Source organism: Tursiops truncatus, chromosome 18, assembly GCF_011762595.2.
Source record: "Tursiops truncatus isolate mTurTru1 chromosome 18, mTurTru1.mat.Y, whole genome shotgun sequence".
Taxonomy (NCBI): domain Eukaryota; kingdom Metazoa; phylum Chordata; class Mammalia; order Artiodactyla; family Delphinidae; genus Tursiops; species Tursiops truncatus.
In genome coordinates, this window is record NC_047051.1 from 76,129,112 (window position 1) to 76,149,712 (window position 20,601).

The following is a 20,601-nucleotide window of genomic DNA, read 5'->3' on the forward strand; positions in this document are numbered from 1 at the left end:
CTTTTTAAATAGCCACAAACTAGACACAACCCAGATATTTTCAGCTGGTATATGGATAAACAAAGTATTGTATTTCCACAGAATACTACTCAGCAATAAAAGGGAATATGCTATAGCGTGGGTAAAAATTATGCTGAGTAAAGAAGCTAGAAAAAAGTTCATACTGTATGATACTGTATGATTCCCCTTATGTAAAATTCTACAAAAAAAGCCATCATCATCTGTAGTGACAGAAGGTAGACCAGTGCTTGCATAGAGACACGCTGAGGGCACAAGGAGTCCTTTGGAGGGTAGGGGTGTTCATTACCTTGATTCTGGTGATGGTTTCACAAGTGCACATGTGTTGCAACTGCTCCAACTGTACACTAAGTATGAGCAGTTTACTGTATGTGGATCACATCTCAGTGTGTGTTACGTGACAGTTTCACCCTGCATGTTGCACAGAGTGGAGCTTTAATTCATTTTACTGCCAGCCCTCCACTTCTGAACCTGATTGTTCAGAAAACGTGTACGGAATTTTAAAGTGCAAGTATACTTAGCCTCCTTGCCCAAGAGCTCACTTATTTATCTGTCTATCTTCTCATCAAATCTGTATCAGGTGTCTACTGTGGTTCAAGGATTGCGCTGGGACACTTAATGATTAACAAAAATAGACTCGCGTACCATCTAGTGAAGGAGAAGCACGTTAAAGATACTGTTTGAATTTGCTTTACAAATTGAGATACATGCTCTGAAGGCAAGGAACAGATTTCTCAAAGTGTGTAGCAGAGGAAGCTGATTTACCCCTGGCAGATGGGACAGGTGGTGTCTTAGGGAAGGTCTCCTCCAGAAGCAGTACATGAGTGGGCTCTGGCGTGAGTAGAGGGGGTGTGTAATTAGAGGAGCAGTGGGGGACTTCTGGGTAGCCACAGTGCTGAGACCGAGGGAGAGCTCAAGTGCTCCTGGAGAGAGAGCCACGCGCCAGGCCCCACAGGACGTTGAGTGACTTTGGGTTTTAAAGATTTTTCAGAGTTTTAAAGGGAAGGATGATGTGATCAGTTGCAGATTTTGAAAACAATACTCCAAACTTCCCAGCGTGGGAAATGGGTCAGATGGGGCCCAGAACGGATGCGGAGAAGAGCGTTATTAAGTTCTTACTGTGGTCCGTTGAGAGCCAGCGGGAGCTGGGATTGGGATGGACACCGTGCTGCAAACACCACGAAGATGGCGGGGGAGAGGGTGAGGGAAGGCAGTCAGTGGGGCTCCATGGTGGGTCCACGGTAACTCCCGGGATTCTGGCTGCGCACCGGGATGGCTGGCAGAGTCACCTGTGTGAGTGGGAGCCTGGCCTGGGGCCTAGGCTTGGAACAAGAAGGTCATGAATGGATTCAGTGCTGAGGGTGCTGAACTGGAGCTCAGAGAGGACATTTGGGCTGGGTATAAATTTGGGAGTGATACCATAGAGATGTGAATGCAAGTGTGGGGTGGTGAGGTTTCCCAAGGGGAAATTATAGGTGAGAACTCCAGAAGGCCTTGGGGACTCAGACGTGGCTGGCCAGGCAATGCGGATGAGCCTGAGGGGCTGAGGAAGGTGGTGGTTAAGTCCGGGGGGGAGTGTGGTGACCTGAAGTCAGTGGAGGAGGATGTCCAGTAGACTGCAAGAGGCCAAGGGAGTGGGCTTCCAAACCCCACACCCAAAAAGCGTTGGCAGTGTGCTTGAAGGGAAGAGGGCTCTGTCACTGGTCATCCTGGGACAGCGGGCACGCCTGGACTGTGCTGGGCAGGCCTGGCTGAGCGCTCAACCCAGTCATTTGTGATCTTAGCAAGGGCGCCTGTGCTCAGGTAAAGGGGGGGAGTGTGAGCTCAGGACAGACAGAGGAGCTGGGGAGGGGGTGTTGGAACGGAGGCAGCTGCGGACACGGAGGTGGGGAGCAGAGAATGTTGGAGTAGAGTGTGGAGCGTGAGAGAGTGGGGGACAGCTGGGCACCCACAGAGGGCCCGCTGGACGCAGGGATGTATGAATTTACAGCGAGTTTTCACATCATGAGCTCAGGAACTCGGAAATTTTGTTAAGAGGAAGTTGACCTTCAGCTGTTTTTTTCTTGATAAAGGAGACTCTAGAAAACTCTATTACTTTCAGTGGCTTCAGGGAAGTATATCTATGGTGTTTTTTCCCTCATTTCCTACCTGTTTTAACATGTGTTCAAGTCCAGAGTGTGTTGAGACTAAACAGTGGTGACTGAGCCATCTGAGGTTTCCGTCTTGTCTTAAATGAATTAACGTCAGGTGTTTAATCTTCCCCCTTTGATTCACTTTACTTCCCCCTTTGATTCATTTTACATTCATGAATGGCTGTAAAGGTAAAGATGGGGACGTGGCTGAGAACTTACTGCTCTAGGCTGTCTCTGTGTTTTGCCGCTGACATTTGAAAGCCCAGATCGGATGGAGGTAAGGCCTTTTAGGGATGTCAACGTATAAGTTTTAGAAAGTTCAGGTTCAAGTTGAGGACTATTTGTTTTATAATTTTATGAGTATACACACATCTCTCCTGGGATTTGCTTTCTCTTTCTCATTTAGAAAATGCTCACAATTAGTTACATATCATAATAAAAGAAGGGAGATAAAGGTAAATCAAGTAGTGTTTATCGGGAATATTGTCCCTAAATAACCACAGTAACTGTAAGCAGTGTTTAGCTTCTGGGTATTGTTTTTCCCAGTCAAAGCAATAAAACCCGCACTATTCAGCCTGTCTCCACGTGTGGGGAATGGAAGCTCACCGTTATTTTTTCTCCTTAATCCTTCTTCTTTGAGAGGATGGTGGGGAGAGTATTATTGGGAGCAGGGGTAGGGAAGGAAGAAGTCTCTCTCTCTCTCTCTCTCTCTCTCTCTCTCTCTCTCTCTCTCTCTCTCTCTCTGTCTCATTGAGGAGCTTATGGCTTGAAAATTTCTGGGTTGGGATGGTTTTCTTTTTCTTACAGCTGGAAGTGGCATAGCTGCCCAACAATTAATTTTTTGTATAAAAATTTTTACAATTTTATGTAAAAATGTTAGTGAAATTACCTGATATCAGAGTTAGCAGTACCTGCATTTCAAGTTGTTTTCAAGTAATGATGGGTTTTTCATCGCTTTGTGCCTTTGGCTTAGGTGGTTATGTGGTTCTTACACTTGAGTGTGCCCAGATGCGCCTGGACGGCTTGTGAAAATAGACTGCCGGACTCCAGCCCGGAGTCTCTGATTCTGTAGGTCTGGCTGGGGCTGAGGATCAGCGCTTCTCACAGGTGTGCAGGTAGGATCCGCGTTTCTCACAGGCGTGCAGGTAGGATCCGCGCTTCTCACAGGCGTGCAGGTAGGATCGGCGTTTCTCACAGGTGTGCAGGTAGGATCGGCGTTTCTCACAGGCGTGCAGGTAGGATCCGCGCTTCTCACAGGTGTGCAGGTAGGATCTGCGTTTCTCACAGGTGTGCAGGCCATGCTGATGCAGCTGGTCCAGGGGACACATTTCAGCACCTCTGACGGCCCACTGAGCTCCTCAGCCCAGGATTACCGTAACCTGGGACTAGCCAGACTGCATGCACGGCAGTGCATCTTTAAGAAGACAGGAGACCGAGATGTGGTCACCTGGGAGCTTTTCCACAGGTGAGCACAGGCTGCTCGCCTACCTGGATGTGGCCCCCACCCCCATGCTTGGGAAATTTCCTAACCTAGTGCCTTTTAGTTCAGGACAGAGCAGACCCCATGCTGCTTCTCTGTGGGCTTTTGGGGCATTGAAACATGGAGGTAGAGAGCCTGGAACGAATCCTGCCTTGGATTGGAAGGGGCACTTGGAGTTTATCTGGAAAATGGGATTCCTCATGTTTCTTTACATCTAGAAAATTGTTGCATAAAACAGAAGAGAGGGACTTCCCTGGTGGTCCAGTGGCTAAGACTCCACACTCCCAATGCAGGGGGCCCGGGGTTCGATCCCTGGTCAGGGATCTAGATCCCACAGCCGCAACTCAAGAGATCCCACACGCTGCAACTAAAGATCCCACGTGCTGCCACTAAGACCCTGTGCAGCCAAATAAATACATATTTAAAAAAATACACAGAAGAGAAACACCATCCGTATTGAGGCCAAGCTCAGGAGGCTTGTATGAGATTTAATAAATGTATTATTTAAGTTGAGGCACTTAAGGAGGAATCCTTGAAATATTCATATTAGGGTTGGGAGGAACTATAGCTAAATAAGATGATGAGTCACTAAAAGCTACCAAAAGGTAGCTTTACCTGTGGGTAAGCTGTGGGTAACCTGTGGGTAACCCTTACCTGTGGGTAAGGGTTCTCTTTGAAACTACAGCTTTCGGGGGAGGGGTAAGTCACCCGCACTGCTGAGCTGTGGTGGGGGGGGCATCTGGGTCCAGCGAGTAGGTCTGCTGAGCTGTGCCTCCGTCCCTTGCTGCTCCCAGGGGCCGTGGGCCTAGGGTCCTTAAACTGGGGCCCCGCTTCTCCGCAGGTCTGCAGGGTCTGTGGCGCTTGCTGGCCTTCCACCGCCACCGAGGACGTGCGTCTTGAGTTCATTCCAGTCTATGCTGTTCAATTCAGTAGCCAACTAAGAATTCACTTTGTCACTGAATACGGAGAAAACAGAGATGGTTTCTGGCAACCTCCCAGACCCCTACCCACGTCTGGTCACAGGACCTGCTTTTCTAGGTGTCGTGGCGGAGACGAGCTTCAGCGACCGTCTCCTCGCAGTGAATGAGTCTGGAATCACCTGACAAGGGTTTTCAAGCCGCCATCATAAAAAGGCTTCAAAAACAATTACAGATTCTCTTGAGACAAGTGAAGAATAGGAGATCGCAGCAAAGAGAGAGGGCTTATGAAAAAGAAACATACGGAAATTACAGAGCTGAAATACAGAATAACTGAAGTAAAGCTCACCAGCTGGGCTCGGAAGTGGAGTGGAGAGGACAGAACCTGGGGACGGAGAGGAAGCAGGCTGAAGGAGGGGGATGCGGTGAGCGCTGCGCCTGCCTCCCGAGGCCGCGGGGAGACGAGCTAGCGGACCAAGGACAAGCGGCAGCTCTGGCGGCGCCCTTCCTCACTGCTTTCCCTGTCCCGCTCTCCCCGTGTGTCTCTCAGCTCTGAAATGTCAGAATCACGAGAGGGCCTCATCAGCTTGTTCCGGCCCCTTTGTGAAACTTAGGACCCGGGCATAAGGCAAGCCTGTCCCCACGCAGGTCTCGTGGGCGGCTGTACAACATGCCAGCCGCCGACAGGAGCCGAGGCCTGGGGGAGCCAGCCAGCTGGTTCCGGGAGCCCCGCTTCGAGGCAGCGATCTTCCTTAGTGACAGGAGACGGCGCTGAAACCAGAGTGCTGGCTCTCAGCGGCGCCCGGCTGACCGACGCCTGATACCCACAGAGCGAAAACGGAGCCCTGGACGCCGAGCTGGCGGTCCTCGGAGGGCTGGGCAGCAGCCGGGCGGCCGGCCTCAGACGGAGCCGGTGGTAACAGGATGCATCCGTCAGCCGTGACAGACAGGGCTTAGGGTTTATGGTAAAACCCAAGAGCGTCTTTTATGTCTCTGTAATGTTTTGTCTACGGTGATTATATTTCCAAGTGTTTTTCAGCACAGTTCCTGTCTCAAATATTCAATTCTCATATGAGACCAATTATATTACTTTCTGGTTCTAGGTGCTGTCAGCATCACACCTTCACTTCCGGTGGCTATAACCAAGTGATTCTGGTACTGAATTAGTGTCATAGGCAAAGGTCCTTAATTAAACCATTAATTCACTGAACCAATAATATACTAAGTGCTTGTATGTACCAGGTGTTGAGAGGTAACAATCATCAAACAGACTGCCTGTGGGGCACATGTTTCACGGCACAGGGAGGTATTCGGGACGCGTACATAGTACACAAGTAGATTGCATAGCATGTTAGACAGTGATAGGGCTATGGAGAAAAATGGGGGGGATGCCAGCAATTAGGGTGACATTGCAGTTTGACTTCTGGTAGGTAGGGTAGGCGTTACAGAGAAGTGACATTTGAACAAAGACTTGATGTATGTGAGCAAGGCGTGACGTGAATATTGGGGAGAAGGGAATTTCAGGTGGAGAGACTAGGCGGTGCAAAGGTCCTGAGGTAGGAGCCTGCCTGGCAAATTCTGGGAACAGCAGAGGCCACTGTGAGTTGGGGGAGAGTAGCAGCTGGCTGATGATGAGGTCAAGGAGGGAACGAGGGAACAGGCCGTGCAGGGCCTGCTCAGCCATCATAAGGACTTTGACTTTAAAAATAAACGAGTAGACTTTATTTGCAGTTTTAGGTTTCCAGAAAATTTAGCAGAAAGTACACAGAATTTCCATCCACCCCTCTCCACTTTCCCCTATTATTAACATCTTGTGCTAGTGTGGGACACCTGTTACAGTTGATGAAGCAGTACCGATACATTACTAAGTAAAGTCCATAATGTACATGAGGGTTCACTCTGTGCTGTGCAGTCCGTGGGTTTGGACATGACACGTATCCGTCATCACAGTGTCACACAGGATGCCCTAAAAATTCTCTGTGCTCTGCCTGTTCATCCCGCCCTCTCCCCTAGTCCCTGGCAACCATTGATCTTTTTACTGTTGCCATAGTTTTACTTTTTCCGGGATGTCACATTGTTGGAATCATACGGTGCGTAGCCTTTTCAGATTGGCTTCTTTCACTTAGTAACATGAAGTCTCCTCCATGCCTTTTCGTGGCTCATCTTCTTTTATTGCTGAATGATCTTCCATCTTCTGAACCGACCACAGTCTATTTGTTCATTCGCCTACTGAAGGTCATCTTGATTACTTCCAGCTTTGGGCAATTATGAATAAAGCTGCTATAAACATTTGTATTCAGGTTTTTGCGTGGACACGTTTTCAACTCATTTGGGTAAAGCGAATTTACCCAAGAAGCAAGATTTTTGGACCTTATGATAAGAGGATGTTTAGTTTTATAAGTAAGTCTCTTCCACGGTGTGGACCAGTGTGTATTCCCATCAGCAGCAGATGAGAGTTCCTGTTGCTCCACGTCCTTGCCAGCATTGGGTGCTGTCAGTGTTGGATTTGTGTCATTCTTTTTTTTTTTTTTTTGATGTGGACCATTTTTAAAGTCTTTATTGAACTTGTTACAATATTGCTTCTGTTTTATGTTTTGGTTTTTTGGCCGCGGGGCATGTGGGCTCTTAGCTCCCCAACCAGGGATTAAACCCACACCCCTTGGACTGGAAGGTGAAGCGTTAACTGCTGGACTGCCAAGGAAGTCCAGATTTGTGTCATTCTAATGGGTGTGCAGCAGTGTCTCACTGTTCTTTTAATTTGCATTTCCCTGATGACATATGATGTGGAGCATCTTTTCATATGTTTAGTGGCCTTGCCATCTGTATATCTTCTTTGGTAAGGAGACTGTTCAGGTCTTTTGCCCATTTTTCCATTGGGCTGTTTTCTTATTGTTGAGTTCTAGTAGTTCTTTGTATGTTTTAGATAAAAGTCCGTGATTGGATGTGTGTTTTGCAAATGCAGTACTTTCGTCCAGTCTGTGTCTTACCTTTTATTCTCTTAAAGGACTTTGGCTTTTACTCTGAGTGAAATGGGGGGCTTTTGAGGGTTTTGAGCAGAGGAGTGATGTGACAGGCAAGTTACAAATGTGCAGGGAGATGTTCCAGCTATAGTAGTATGGAAGAAATAGAATTCCTGAGTATGCATTGGCCGCCTTATCTTTAACTAATGAAGCTCAGTTTTTCTAAGTGATCGTTTGAAAACGTAGTTTTGAACTACATACTGCTCCACATCTTACAGCTACGGCCCTGTTTCAGCGGGTACTCTGCGGGTACTTAAGAGCTCGGGAGATAATGAGCTTCTTATCACCTTTTTATTACTCACACTTAATATGAAGTCTCGACTGGCTTCTTTCACGCAAGAGGCTTTTACAGCACGAGTGCTCCGAGCTGTGGTCGCCTGCTTCCCCTGCCGATCCCTCTGGGGAGGGTCTTCGCTGCTAGTTATAGAGAGGCACACTTGCCACTGAGCGTCCTCCGCTTTTTCCTCTCCCCTTATTCACGTTCCCTCCTCTGGTGAAGGCTCCCTTTTCGCTTCCCAGCCTCTCTCCAAAGTCAGCCAGCCCTCTCTGCGCGCCTTCAAGCCTCCCACATGCTAACGTGTGGGTGAAAACAGAACTTTCTCCAAGGTGGTCAGTGTCCCGTCTTCTGGCCCAGAGGCGTTAACTTGCCTTCAGTGCAGCTTCTTGGGCTGTTTAGAAATGAAAGACGGGTTCTTTCACCGGGAGGGCTGGTCAGGCACGAGGCAGGGCGCTGCTCCGAAGTTCCCACTGCTGCCCCTGGCTTCACTGCGTGGGAAAGGGCGGAGCGTGCACAGCGAGGTAAACCAATGGGGTGGCAGGCCACACAGGCCCCGCACAGACATCTGAGGACACAGGTTTCATCGGTGCAATCCCAGCAGTGGCTGCGGGGACAGGACTTGACATTCTCCCTTGAGGCGTCTCGGTCAAAGGTAGGGGGTTGGGTTGTCCGTGAGGCAAAGAGCAGACCCGTGAGACCTGCGGCCACCAGTGCCTCATGCTCATGGGGGGCGGGGCTCCTCTCCTGGGGGTATTCTCGCCCCTACCTGCTGCACTGACACTGCAGAGGTACATGGCACCCTCCCATCGGAGACCACAAGCCTCTCTACAGGCTTTTCCACCAATGGACACAGGCAAAGACATCGGTAGCCATTCTGAAATGTGCTCAGTAGGAGAGGAGATGGATGTCAAAGGACCAGAAACACTGCAGAAATTGAGCTTAAGAAGAAAGTCAGCAGTGGCTCAGATTTACAACATTTACACATGTTTCCGTTGGGTTGAAAGCGTGAGAATGAGAGGAAAAAAGGGATGATTATTCCATATGAACAGGTGAAACTTGTTAAGTTAATTAAGTTAAGAAAAATCTCTGATTTTTAAGTTAAGAAAAATCTCTGATTACAAGGCCCAATCTGAGTTGTCTTAGGAATTCGTACTCCTGTTTCCCTGTATCAAGATCCTTCCTAGGTGTAAGAAATGGCGTCTGCTTAAGGAAGGCACGAGACATTAATGACGGCCTGGCCCGTGCACCTCTGCGTCCCAGGTGTCTGGATCACAGCCACCACAGGGCATGTGCTGTTTTCAAGACTGCTCTCATTTGACGATTACTACACACCTACCTGTTTTGATCTAACATTACTGGGAGAGCAAAACACAAATGCAGTGGAGAAATTTAACCTAGGTAGTCTGGTGAAAGCTTATGCCCACATTTTAAAAAATCCATTTTTGGCATTGGTATCAATTTGGGACTGTCGCCACCATCTCTGAAGGACTTAAAATGTGCTTTTGGAGCTTGTGGGAACCGAGCCTCAGGGGACACCCGAGCTAATTTAAGCCACGCAGTCTTGCTGGTCCGCCTGCCCCTGACATCCCCCATGTCTGGGACGGCTGAACTCAGTGCATTCCTATTTCCGATCACCCTTTATGGCTTGCCTAGCTCCACACTAATGGATGACATCTTTATTTTCCCCCAGATGACCATAGCATCCATACAGGAGCTGGGCTTTGGGATATAATGAAGAAGGGAAGCCAAAGGAAAATGCACTTTATTGAAGTGTCTGAAGTGTCTTCCAGTAAACTACTTGTAACCCAGGCCACGCACTTCGGGAGCGAATTTACTATCTGGTGTTTCGCTGCCAAGCCCTTGAGCTCCCTGCTGGACGCGCCACTGTTTTCCATGGATTTGCAGGAGGTGCCCCGTAGCCTCCAAGTGGGCTCTGCAGACCTCTGCCTTTACTCCCCTGAAACCCTCTGGCTGCAGAGTGAGCGGAGAGCTATGGACAAGTGTGGTCCCTGATCAGGAGACGGCTGCACTCTAGTTAGAATAAAGCCATGGCTACCAGGTCATTACATTCAGTGCTAATTATTAGGTGGTGAATTTAGGATTTTAAGCATAGTGTTGCATATTGGCATGGCGTGGTGGAGATCTGCCTCACGAGGACCCCAACACACTGACAGCTGGGCTCTCCAAAGAGGACTGTTTTCTAATGGGGAGGCACCTTGACCTGTGAGAACATTAGAATGGAGTGTTCTTTTTAAAAATGTATTTATTTAATAATACTTTCATGTGGTACAAAATTCAAAGGGTACCAAAAAGTACAGAGTGCAAAGCAAGTTTTCCTTCTCCCCCTCTGTCCTCCAAGCCCCGGGTCCTCTCCCTGGAGGCAGCCCCTGTTATCCGGCATGTGCTTCCAGAGACAGGGCATGCATCTCTTTTATTATTTTTAAGATTTATTTTATTATATTTTATTTTTGGGTGCGTTGGGTCTTTGTTGCTGCACGCGGGCTTTCTCTAGTTGTGGCGAGCGGGGGCTACTCTTCGTTGTGGCGTGCGGGCTTCTCATTGTGGTGGCTTCTCCTGTTACAGAGCATGGGCTCTAGGCATGCGGGCTTCAGTAGTTGTGGCGCACGGGCTTAGTTGCTCCGCGGCATGTGGGATATTCCCGGACCAGGAATCGAACCCGTGTCCCCTGCATTGGCAGGCGGATTCTTAACCACTGCGCCACCAGGGAAGTCCCAGGCCATGCATTCCTGAACACCCAGGCACATCTTCTTGCTTTTTTCTTTAAACACTAAGGCAGCATGTCCTGCATACTGTTCCCCATGTTCCTTGTCCCACACCTACTGTAACCAGGAGGTTGTGACATATCAGTATATAAAGCTGACTCTTTTTAAATGCTGTGTGGTAGGCTGGTGGTCTGTTCTGTGGCAGGACTGTAATTGAGCTAATCCTTTCCCTAAATTGTTTCTCATCTTTTGCTGTGACACTTTTTTCTATTTTTAACCGTACCACCAGGAAGCTCACTGGGTTAGGGTCCCAGCAGGAAACAGACGGCATGCTAAACAGAAATGGTTCAAGCGACTTTAACAAAGAGACTATTTACAAAATGAGGGCAGGGATAAGGACATGGAGGCACCCTGGGAAGTCACCAGTTCAGGCCACCACTTCTGAACTAGGCTCCTGAGCAGCTGAGTGTTTCCCAGCTGTTACAAGCTGCAGCGGTTTTCTGTACTCTCCATCTTAAGTGTTGCAGTAACACTGAACCTATGTTAATTCTTTGCTTGCTAGAACTGCCGATTCTTCTTCCTCAAGCAGTTTTGGAAACTAAAACTCTAAACTCCTTCAGACTTGGAGAGAAGGCAGCTCCTCTAGTTGGCACTTTATTTGGACTGAGCGTAGAGCTGGCTGTCCCCGGCGTGGAGTGGGTGGTAGAAAGGAGTTGAGAAGGTGGGAGCTGGGCAGCTGCGGAGGTCTCTGAAGTCTGGCCTTAACATTGCCTTGTGATTTAGTTTGTAGCAAATTCTCAGAGTGTCAGACACACCCCTTGCCAAATATTGAGTACAAAAGCCATATTTCAAAGGAAAATCACAATGGTTTGGGGGCTGTCTATGCCTCTGCCTGATTAGAGGTTTTGGCGGGAAAGCCTGGAGTTTATTATCGTGGCGAGTTTGGGAGAGGATTTCTGGAAAGCACATGGGGCAGCTGTTGGTCATCTGAGGCCAGAGCTCCTCTCTGAACACATCTGGAGATGCACTGAGCGGAGCCCGCCTTCAGGTTCTGAAGGCTCTGGTGACTGTAAATAAAGCTGCTGTAAACATTCTCGAACACGGCTTTTTGTGGCCGTATGTTTTCATCCCTCTTGGGTAAACACCTAGGGGAGGAATTGCTGGGGCTTAGGTATGTTTAACTTTGCAAGGAACTGCCGGTTTCCCAAGCGCACCACCTGACACTCCCACCGGTCACGCGTGGGAGCTCCAGTTGCTTCCCATCCTTGCCAACGCTTGATACTGTCAGCCTTTTCCATCTCACTGCTCTGGTGGGTGGGTAGTGTTATCTGTGCTTTTAATTTGCATTTCCCTGATGACTAATGATGCTCAACACTTTTTCATGTGCTCACTTACCATTCATACAGCTTCTTCAGCAAAATATGGTGGGAGGGGGAGCTTTTAAATATCTCCTTTTGTATCATCATCGCTCCAATGCATTTTTTTCCATTGCAGCTTCACCCATGATCTCAGTTGCCCTGATTATTCACCACCCTTGAAAACATGATGGACTTTTCAAGTGTCACACCCTTGATAATGCAGTCCCATCTGCCTCTTTACCCTTTCGTCCCCAACTCGGTTGTCACTGTTTGGGGTGGCTAAGCCTCTGGCCTGCCCTGTCTGTGCCTCCAGGGTCCTGAGCATACACCTGTGTGGCTGCACTTGCCACACTGTGAGCAGTTCTTCCTCACCGAGGGCAGGGGCTGTGCCCCCCTCTTCTTTGCAGTCACAGTGCTCATCACATGACCTGGCAGGAGTCTAGGTTCAATATTGTCGGACCAATTTATTATGCATCTGATCCTCCCAACAGCCCTGTTGACAAACGCTGAACGTGTCAGCCTTAAACTGGAGACAGAGGTGTAGACATAGAGGGGTCAAGTGGCTTGTTCACAGTCAGTATGTGTGTTACAGTTAGGAACTACTTACTATAAAGTTTTGACTCTTTTACATTACAGTTCTCCAAACAGGTATGTTGCTTTAGGTAAAGTTCAGGATAGTTTTAAGGGAATCCATTTCCATTTCTAGGTCCTCAGCTTGCATCCATGCTCAACTAAAACCAAGGAGCCAGAGCAGCTGTCTCTGAGCAAGGAGAGCATCACACTGGTCCGACTGTCCCACCTCCCCTTTCACAATGGCCTTCTCCTACTTCACCCTTTGTTGTCTTCCCGAGGTGCACGCTGCCAGGTGGAAGGCCTCCCAGCTGTCACAAAGGGTGCCGGTGCTGGGAGGGGAGTGACTCTGATGACTGCATGTTGCAGCTCAGGGTTGTACTTCTTAGCTTTCACAGAAATTGAAGGAGACCCCAATCAAGCTGTTGGCTGATGATTTTAAGTTTTTATTTATGACAGATTATATCTGGACTTTGGCTATGTAACTCAGAAGGCTTCAAAGAGGCATTCTAACAAAACTCCTTTCCATTTCCATGTGCTTATTTTTATGAACAAGGTTTCTCAGTTTTTGCATTAAAAAAACCCCAAGATAGGAATAGAATTGGCGCTGGTCCGTATCTCTTTCCAGCAGTAAGTGATGATTATCCATGTTAATTAATGAACATGTTAGTTAATGAACTAATTAAAAAAAAACCCTATACATCTCATGAAGATATATATTTCCAAATAAAATTTGCATTTTATATTTAATAATTTTTATCAAGAACTGTAACATGTTTCCATCATTTGTGAACTCACAATAGCTGTATTGACTCAATTCAGAAAGAAATCATAACAATTAGATCCTTATGGATCAATACTTTTAAATGTAGAGTTGATTTCATTATTTGTGGTAGTTACATTCTACAAGGGCACCATGACCACTGAATTAGCAACTACTGAACCACTGTTCATGGAGAAATACAGGGTTAGTTTCCTTTGAACCTCTGGTCACAACATCTGGTCAACCAATCAATACATAATCTTGTTTTTAGGTGTATTTCTGTTTAAAGATAGCTTATTTAACATATATATATATTTACAAATAATTACATGCAGTATATCTTTATAATAAAACACCATCTCAATTACAGCATTATGTAATGTAGTCTACCATAGTGTGACTATTCTAATTTAGCTCTTCCATTCAGTCACATACACAGTACACATGTTCACCGCTCACATACACACACAAATACACACTGTATATTGGATACTACAGCATAATGCAAGAAAGCAAGCCCCCCCCCCCCAAAAAAAGCATTAACCAAAGATCAAACATTTAAAATTTATGGAAACCACCTTACTGTTGATGGAGCCATGGGACACGTGATGGGGCAGTGCATGGTGGGGTTAAACCTGGTGACCTCGGCTTGCTGTACGGGAACGGAGGGAGAGTCAGGAAGGAAGATGTCAGGGAGGGTGGCCTGTGAGATCTGGCAGCTCTGCCTCAGGAGTCTGGCTTTCCCAGTTTGGTGACGGTGTCAGCAACTTGCCCTCCCAATCTGGCTTGAAAAACTGCTTCAGCCTCACCCGCTTGGCTTTTTGCCTCAAATCTTTAAGCGTTTCGGCATAAGGGATGAACGCGGTGGAGGTGAGGCGCTTAAACGTGAGGCTGCGTTCGGGCACAGGGTCACACTTTTCCATGTCATTGAAAATTTTTTCCAAGGCAGAATTCCATTCTGCTATTTTGGCTGCTGTGAGAGGGACGATTCTTGGAGTCTCAGGCTGACTATCACCATCCTCACCATCACTAACTCCATTGCCTTGTTTTGCCATCTCGTCCAGGTCTTTGTTGGTGGGTTGTACTGCCACTTCTGCCAAAATTTCCTCCACATCGCCTTCCTTCATGTCACTGAAACCTTCTCCACTTATCTGTTGTGCAATATGCATTATGTTTTTGACACTGCTCGTTATATTTTCTGTAACACCTTCAAAACCTTCAAAATTTTTCACACAGTCTGGCCAAACATTTCCCCAACAATTGTTGATAGTAGCCTGCTTGACGCTGTCCCAGGCTGTGCTGATATAATCAATAACATTGCGTATGGTGACTGACTTCCAGTAGTCCATCATGGTGGTCTCCTCATTGGCGTTGAGAGCCTCAAAAGCCTTGCTATAAAGCTCCCTGGTGTAGTGTGCCTTGAAAGCTTTTATCACGCCCTGATTGAGGGGTTGGATAAGAGATGCTGTGTTTGGGGGCATGAAGAGAACTTCTATGTTGGGGTGGGCATTTTCGAGTTCTTCACGGCAATGAACTGGGGCATTATCCAAAATTAATAAAACCCTGAAAGCAAGGTTTTTGCCATGGAGATAACGTTCAGCTTCTGGGATGAAGCAGTTGTGGAACCAATCCCAGAATATTTTGGACGCCATCCATGCTTTTTTGTTCCATCTCCAGTGGACTGGCATACAGTTCAAGTTTTTCCCTCTAAGTGATTGTGGGTTTTGTGCTCTGTGTACCATGAGGGGTTTGCACTTAAAGTCACCCTTGGCGTTTGCACATAATAGCAAGGTTGCACAGTCTTTGAATGATTTAAAGCCAGGAGTTTTGGAGGCCATTTGCATTACATAGGTTCGTTTGCCAACATTCTTGTAAAATAAGCCAGTTTCATCAGCGTTGAAAACCTGCTCTTCCATATAACCCTTTTCATGTATAATGCTTAGCAGGTATTTTTTAAATTCTTCTGCAGCCTCCTGATCTGTAGAACCTACCTTGCCTGCGAGTTTAACATTTTTCATGTGGTATCGCCTTTTGAATCGTGCAAGCCAACCTGCACTAGCTGAGAAGGGTTTAACATTTTCTTGACCCTGGGTAACATGACCGTAAATTTCTTTGGCTTTCAGCCTCACAACAACGCTGTCCACTACACTCTTTTTATTGCTTGTCATCTCATGAATCCACAAATTTAGTTGCTTTTCCATCTTTTCCATAGCTCCATCACGCACTACAGAGGTTACTTTAGCACTTTCCGGAGCGGCTTCACGTACAGACCTGCGAATATCCTCTTCCTTTTTCTGGATGTACCGTATTGTTGACTCATTAACATTGAATTCTCGGCCAACAGCACTATAACTCAGGCCTGAGTGAAGCTTATCTAACACACGTATTTTCTCTGTAAGGCACATTACAACCTTCTTGCGCTTAGGAATGCCAGACACTGCTTTAGCACTACGTTTGGGGGCCATTTAAACAGTGAAATCACCAAGAAAAAGCAAAAAAAAAAAAAGTGAAAAATGTGGCACCAGTGGAGTGAAAAGGACATTTGCTTACATTATGAGCTACAAGAAGATGGCAGAGCATGGCCTTGTTCAAATTCAGCTGGGAATGTGTGCATAAGGCAATTCAAATATTTTGCTGCTTTGCACACGTCTATAAATGAGAAAGTGCCGCAAATACAGATTTTGGGGTTACACATAAATATTATCGAGTAGGCAAATTTGCAAATATAGAATCCGTGAATGAGGATTGATTGTATTTGTATGCAAAAACAGTGTGAGGGAGGAGTAAAATGGACTAGAAGGCAGCTTTGGTTTTGCTGTTCCACTCTCTCTCAAGTTCCACTGAAAAAAACAAATCTGTTCAGTATTTGGAGGGAAATATGCTGGCACTCCTAAGAATTTTTAAACTGTAGAGGAAAAAAAGTGTCATTTCCTCCCTCTTGGCACTGCTCAACACCCTGGTTTTCTTTTGTAGTTTTAGAAGACCTGACCACTTTGAAATGAAACTGTATTCCTGAGAGAGGCCTAATGGAATGTCGTGATTTCCCCCTAGAGGACAGAAGGACAAAATGTCTTGAACGTCCCCAAATGCTAGAATTCTGTATGATACTTTAGTGTAAAAAGTCTTCACATGCTGTTCAGAACAACAACAAAAAGCTCTTCTGAGATCTCAGGCTTCTCCCTTGATAGTTCTGTGTAACCGGTGCCGTTCCTGGTTTCCTTTGTTTCTTGCCCTGGGAAGCTGTAACTGCTTACACGTGTGGCTGGGGCCTTTACAGCTCTGCCTCGGACCAAGCACCAGACAGTCTGCAGGAGCCCTTGCTGCTCTTCACCTGTGATGGAGGCTGCATTCGCCACAATCTCTCCCCAGCTGACTTTTCGCTGACGAGGGACCAGCTATTTTGGCTAATCATTGATGAAGCACACGGTCTATATGTAGTAAAAGAAAACACTGCACTCTAATCCCAGCCGGCATAGTTTACGTCGCTAATTGTTTTAAGTCATCGTATTAGAATTCCAGCTCCACTCTCCCCGAGCCGGGCGCAGAGAAGAACTGAGAAAACAACAGGTTCTCAACAGTCCCTTCGTGGTTGCTTCAAGCGGAGGAGGCCAAGCTTTCCCGGGTCCCTCCGGGCGGGGCGGGCTGCGCCCCCTAGGCCGCGTCGGAAGGCGAGCGCCGGGTGCGGGGATGGGGAATCCGCGCGTGAGCCGGGCCACGTGGGCCGCGTCCGAGGGCGAGCTCCAAGTGCGGGGAGGAGAAGTCCGCGCGTGGGCCGGCCCAGGTAGGCCGCGTCGGAAGGCCAGCGCCAGCTGCCGAGAGAAGAGACCGCGCCCTCACGGCGGGGGACCGGAAGAGGTTGCGGGCGGGGCTTGCCGGGGCGCGGTCTGAAGACGTCACTTCCGGCGCCGCTCCACTTCCTGGTGAGGGAAGGGGCTGAGATTGGTGCATCCCGGAGGAAGGAAAAAGGGTGAGGAGAGGCGGCGGCCGAGCGGCCGGGCGCCGGGGGCGGCCGGGCTAGCTCCGGGCCGCCGGGGCAGCCCGCCCTGGTCGCTCGCGCGGCCGGCACGCCCGCCGGGGCCGCGTCGCGTTCCCCTCAGGGCGCGTTCGCGGCCTGCCCGCGGCGCTCAGCGCCTGTTCTCTGTGTTGCAGGTCTACCCGGAGCCCCGGAGCGAGGGCGAGTGCCTGAGCAACATCCGCGAGTTCCTGCGAGGCTGCGGGGCGTCCCTGCGCCTGGAGGTGAGTGGCGGGGCCGGCGGGGCGCTGGGGCGCGAGGCGGGCGGGCGTGGTAACGGCCCGCAGCGGCGGCGCCCGGGGCTCGGCTCGCGGGTTCCCCAGGGGCGACTGCGGGCTCAGGGCAGGGAGGAGCCCCACATTTTGCCCGCTGCGATGGGGACAGGTGGTTACAGTAGCTCGTGGTGCAGGTGACAACACGTTTTCGACAGCCGTTTGTTGGGCAGGGGCGCTTTCTGACTCCTTGGTACTTGCCTTAGCTTTAACTCTGCCCTAGGGATTCTCGGGGGACGCGCATCCAGGTCTGGGTCAGCCGTCAGAACCCTAAGCAGGTGATCAGGCGGAGCCGGGGGAAAGAAAATGGGCCCCCAGTCCTCCAAGTGTCACTCCCTTTAGGTGGTTCTTACTCTGACAGTTGATGTTTAGGTTAGGGACATGTTAATCTATGTCTTGGGGCGTGGGTGTCATTTCCATGTTGCTTAGAATTTTGTCACTGTGCTAAATACAGTCTTTCAGTAGCAGCTCTCTGGAAATTTCTTTCTTTCTTTTTTTTTTTTTTTTTTGCGGTACGCGCGGGCCTCTCACTGTCGTGGCCTCTCCCGTTGCGGAGCACAGGCTCCGGACGCGCAGGCTCAGCGGCCATGGCTCACGGGCCCAGCCACTCCGCGGCCTGTGGGATCTTCCCGGACCGGGGCACGAACCCGTGTCCCCTGCATCGGCAGGTGGACTCTCAACCACTGCGCCACCAGGGAAGCCCTGGAAATTTCTTTTTCATCTTATGTTACCACGTGTGGTTTTTCTTAATCCTGGGATAGGACTTTAGATCAGAAATGTAGCTGCTTTTTTATTTGGAAATTACAGACTAATGTGGTTATAGTCAGTTGGGGGTTTAAATCTTGCCTTTTCTACCTGCGGCTTTACCACTCTCTGCCTTTGTTTCCTTATCTGAGTACTGAGATGAATTATACCAGGCTTCTAGGTAACAGTATATGAAAGCATCTGCAGCAGAACCATTGTATCCTAAAAGAACCGTCTCTTAGGTTTCTTGGGAAATAAATGTAGAAGTCATCAGATCTGTGAGGAAGGCTATATGGAACGCTTATCTCTTGGTTGAAGTTTGATAAGAGTAAATTACTGTCTTTATGAATATGATTGGAAACACTAAGTTGGTAGCATTTGATGTCTGTGAGGAAATCATGTACAGATAAGTGAAAATGCTCAGAGGGGAGTCCAAAGTGGAGATGGTGGCTGTTTAGGCGTGGGAGAGACATTGTTTCAGAAAGGTCTTTTCCTCTGCTGGACGGGCTTTGTCGTTTTATCATTGAGTTTCCCTGTTAGGCTGTGATAATAAATGCTTGTAGCAGTTTTTGCTTTTTTTGACCTTTGTTGAGGAATTTTATTATCCCCTTCAAACTATTGAGTTTAGTTTCTCATTAGACTAAATTTGAAACTCACTTTGCAAGAAGGTATTGTTTTAAAGAATGTTGAACGTAAAAAAAACCAAAACACCTCATCCTTAGTTTTCCAAAGGTTGCTGTTGAAATTTTATATAGCTACTATTTTTGTTAAATTGAGTTTATTTAAAGATGTTCTAGAAGAGACTTTGTTCACTAACACATCCTAAGTATCTAGAGCAGTGCTTGGCGTATAGTAGGCCTTCAGTTAATACTTGTGATTGCCTGATGACCTGGCAGTTGTAGTTGGTAGGAAAGGTTTCCTTTTATATAAAGAAGTCAAGTATGACTTATTTTGTGGTATCTAAATATCTCTTCCAGTAAATTTACAACAGAGGCAAGTTTAGTTAACACTCTTTCAAGCTCAGTTATAAGTTAAACTTTAAAACTTTCAATTACAGAAGAGGTAACAATTTAAAAAAGCACATCAGAAGGCTCATACATTTGTTAGTCACTCTGTACGGTATGGACTCAACTTGGGCTTCCAGACTTGTAATCTGTGATGTGAAGGGACAGGCTTGTTCACTGAAAGACAGCCTCACACATGGAACGCAGTGTGGCGGGTGGCTTCCCAGTGTTTTTAAAGAAAAATACATGGAAAGGGAGTGAGGAGGGAAGGACTTGGCTCTTTTGAAACACTTTGTAGCTCTACACACTTCATTTTCACAAAATGCTGGAAGACAAGAGACTGACAGGAAAGCTTTTGAAATTACAAACATGAAACTCAAGATTGATAGCTTGAATTCTAGATTAGCTTTTGTTCTATATAAGTGTCAAGGTAGGTTTTTCCAGGGGTTAGTTTAGACTGCATTGTGTTTGTAACAGACTGCCTGTCTTTGGTATATGTATTTTCTTGTCTACCACCATTATAAACTGTCTTAAGGGGCAGGGGACACGGGTTCAAGCCCTGGTCTGGGAAGACCCCACATGCCACGGAGCAGCTAAGCCTCTGCGCCACAACTACTGAGCCTGTGCTCTAGAGTCTGTGCTCCGCAACAAGAGAAGCCACGGCAATGAGAAACCCATGCGCTGGAAGAGTAGCCCCCACTTGCCGCAACTAGAGAAAGCCCGCACACAGCAACAAAGACCCAATGCAGCCGAAAATAAATAAATAAATTTATTAAAAAAAAACTGTCTTAAGATTTCTTAAAGGAAGAGAGGAACTGAACGTCATAATTACTTTATCAGTTATTTTAACACATACACACCTTAACTCGCTGTGGAAAATCAAGTATTATTCCCCTAATGAGTTCTGATTATGAAAGGAGTTTTAATTTTAAAGGAGTATTGTACGATTTGCATTTATTGTTAAACTTTGAGAAGCAATTTAAGTTTTAAGTCGGAAAACATTTTTAAATTTGGAAAATTTAACAAAACTTAAAAATTGGAAAACTGTGTTTAGGAAAACAGCACATATATCTTGGATGATCTTTTCATCTTTCATATAATGTTTGCTTCCTAGCAAGCATCTTGTTTGACTTTTTTGTTTCCTTAAATAGTATGGAATTAGATAAGAATTTAGGTTTTTTCTCATGTTCCTAATGGTGTAATAAGGATGTAAGATGACCCTGTTTAGAACTATTATGTCTTTTTTTTTTTTTTAACTATTATGTCTTGATAAATAAAGTTGGAACTTTTCTAGAAAGTTAAGTTTACTGA

The 20,601-nt window shown here is 47.2% G+C and overlaps 1 protein-coding gene across 14 annotated transcripts in view; it reads left to right on the forward strand.

Annotated features, from left to right (window-relative positions):
* The window catches only part of ARHGEF7 (Rho guanine nucleotide exchange factor 7), a 169,318-nt gene that overhangs the window by 10,751 nt on the left and 137,966 nt on the right, over positions 1 to 20,601 (forward strand). For 13 of the 14 annotated variants that reach the window (XR_012327785.1, XR_012327786.1, XR_012327788.1 and 10 more), the window contains exon 2: positions 17,408 to 17,494. Coding sequence is in view for 8 of the 14 variants with exons in the window: in XM_073795413.1 (XP_073651514.1) it covers positions 17,408 to 17,494 (87 nt within the window). In the remaining 6 variants the exon portion in view is untranslated. Of the gene's footprint in view, positions 1 to 17,133; positions 17,226 to 17,407; positions 17,495 to 20,601 lie in introns of those variants that run through there. The other variant, XM_073795420.1, reaches the window with a different exon arrangement.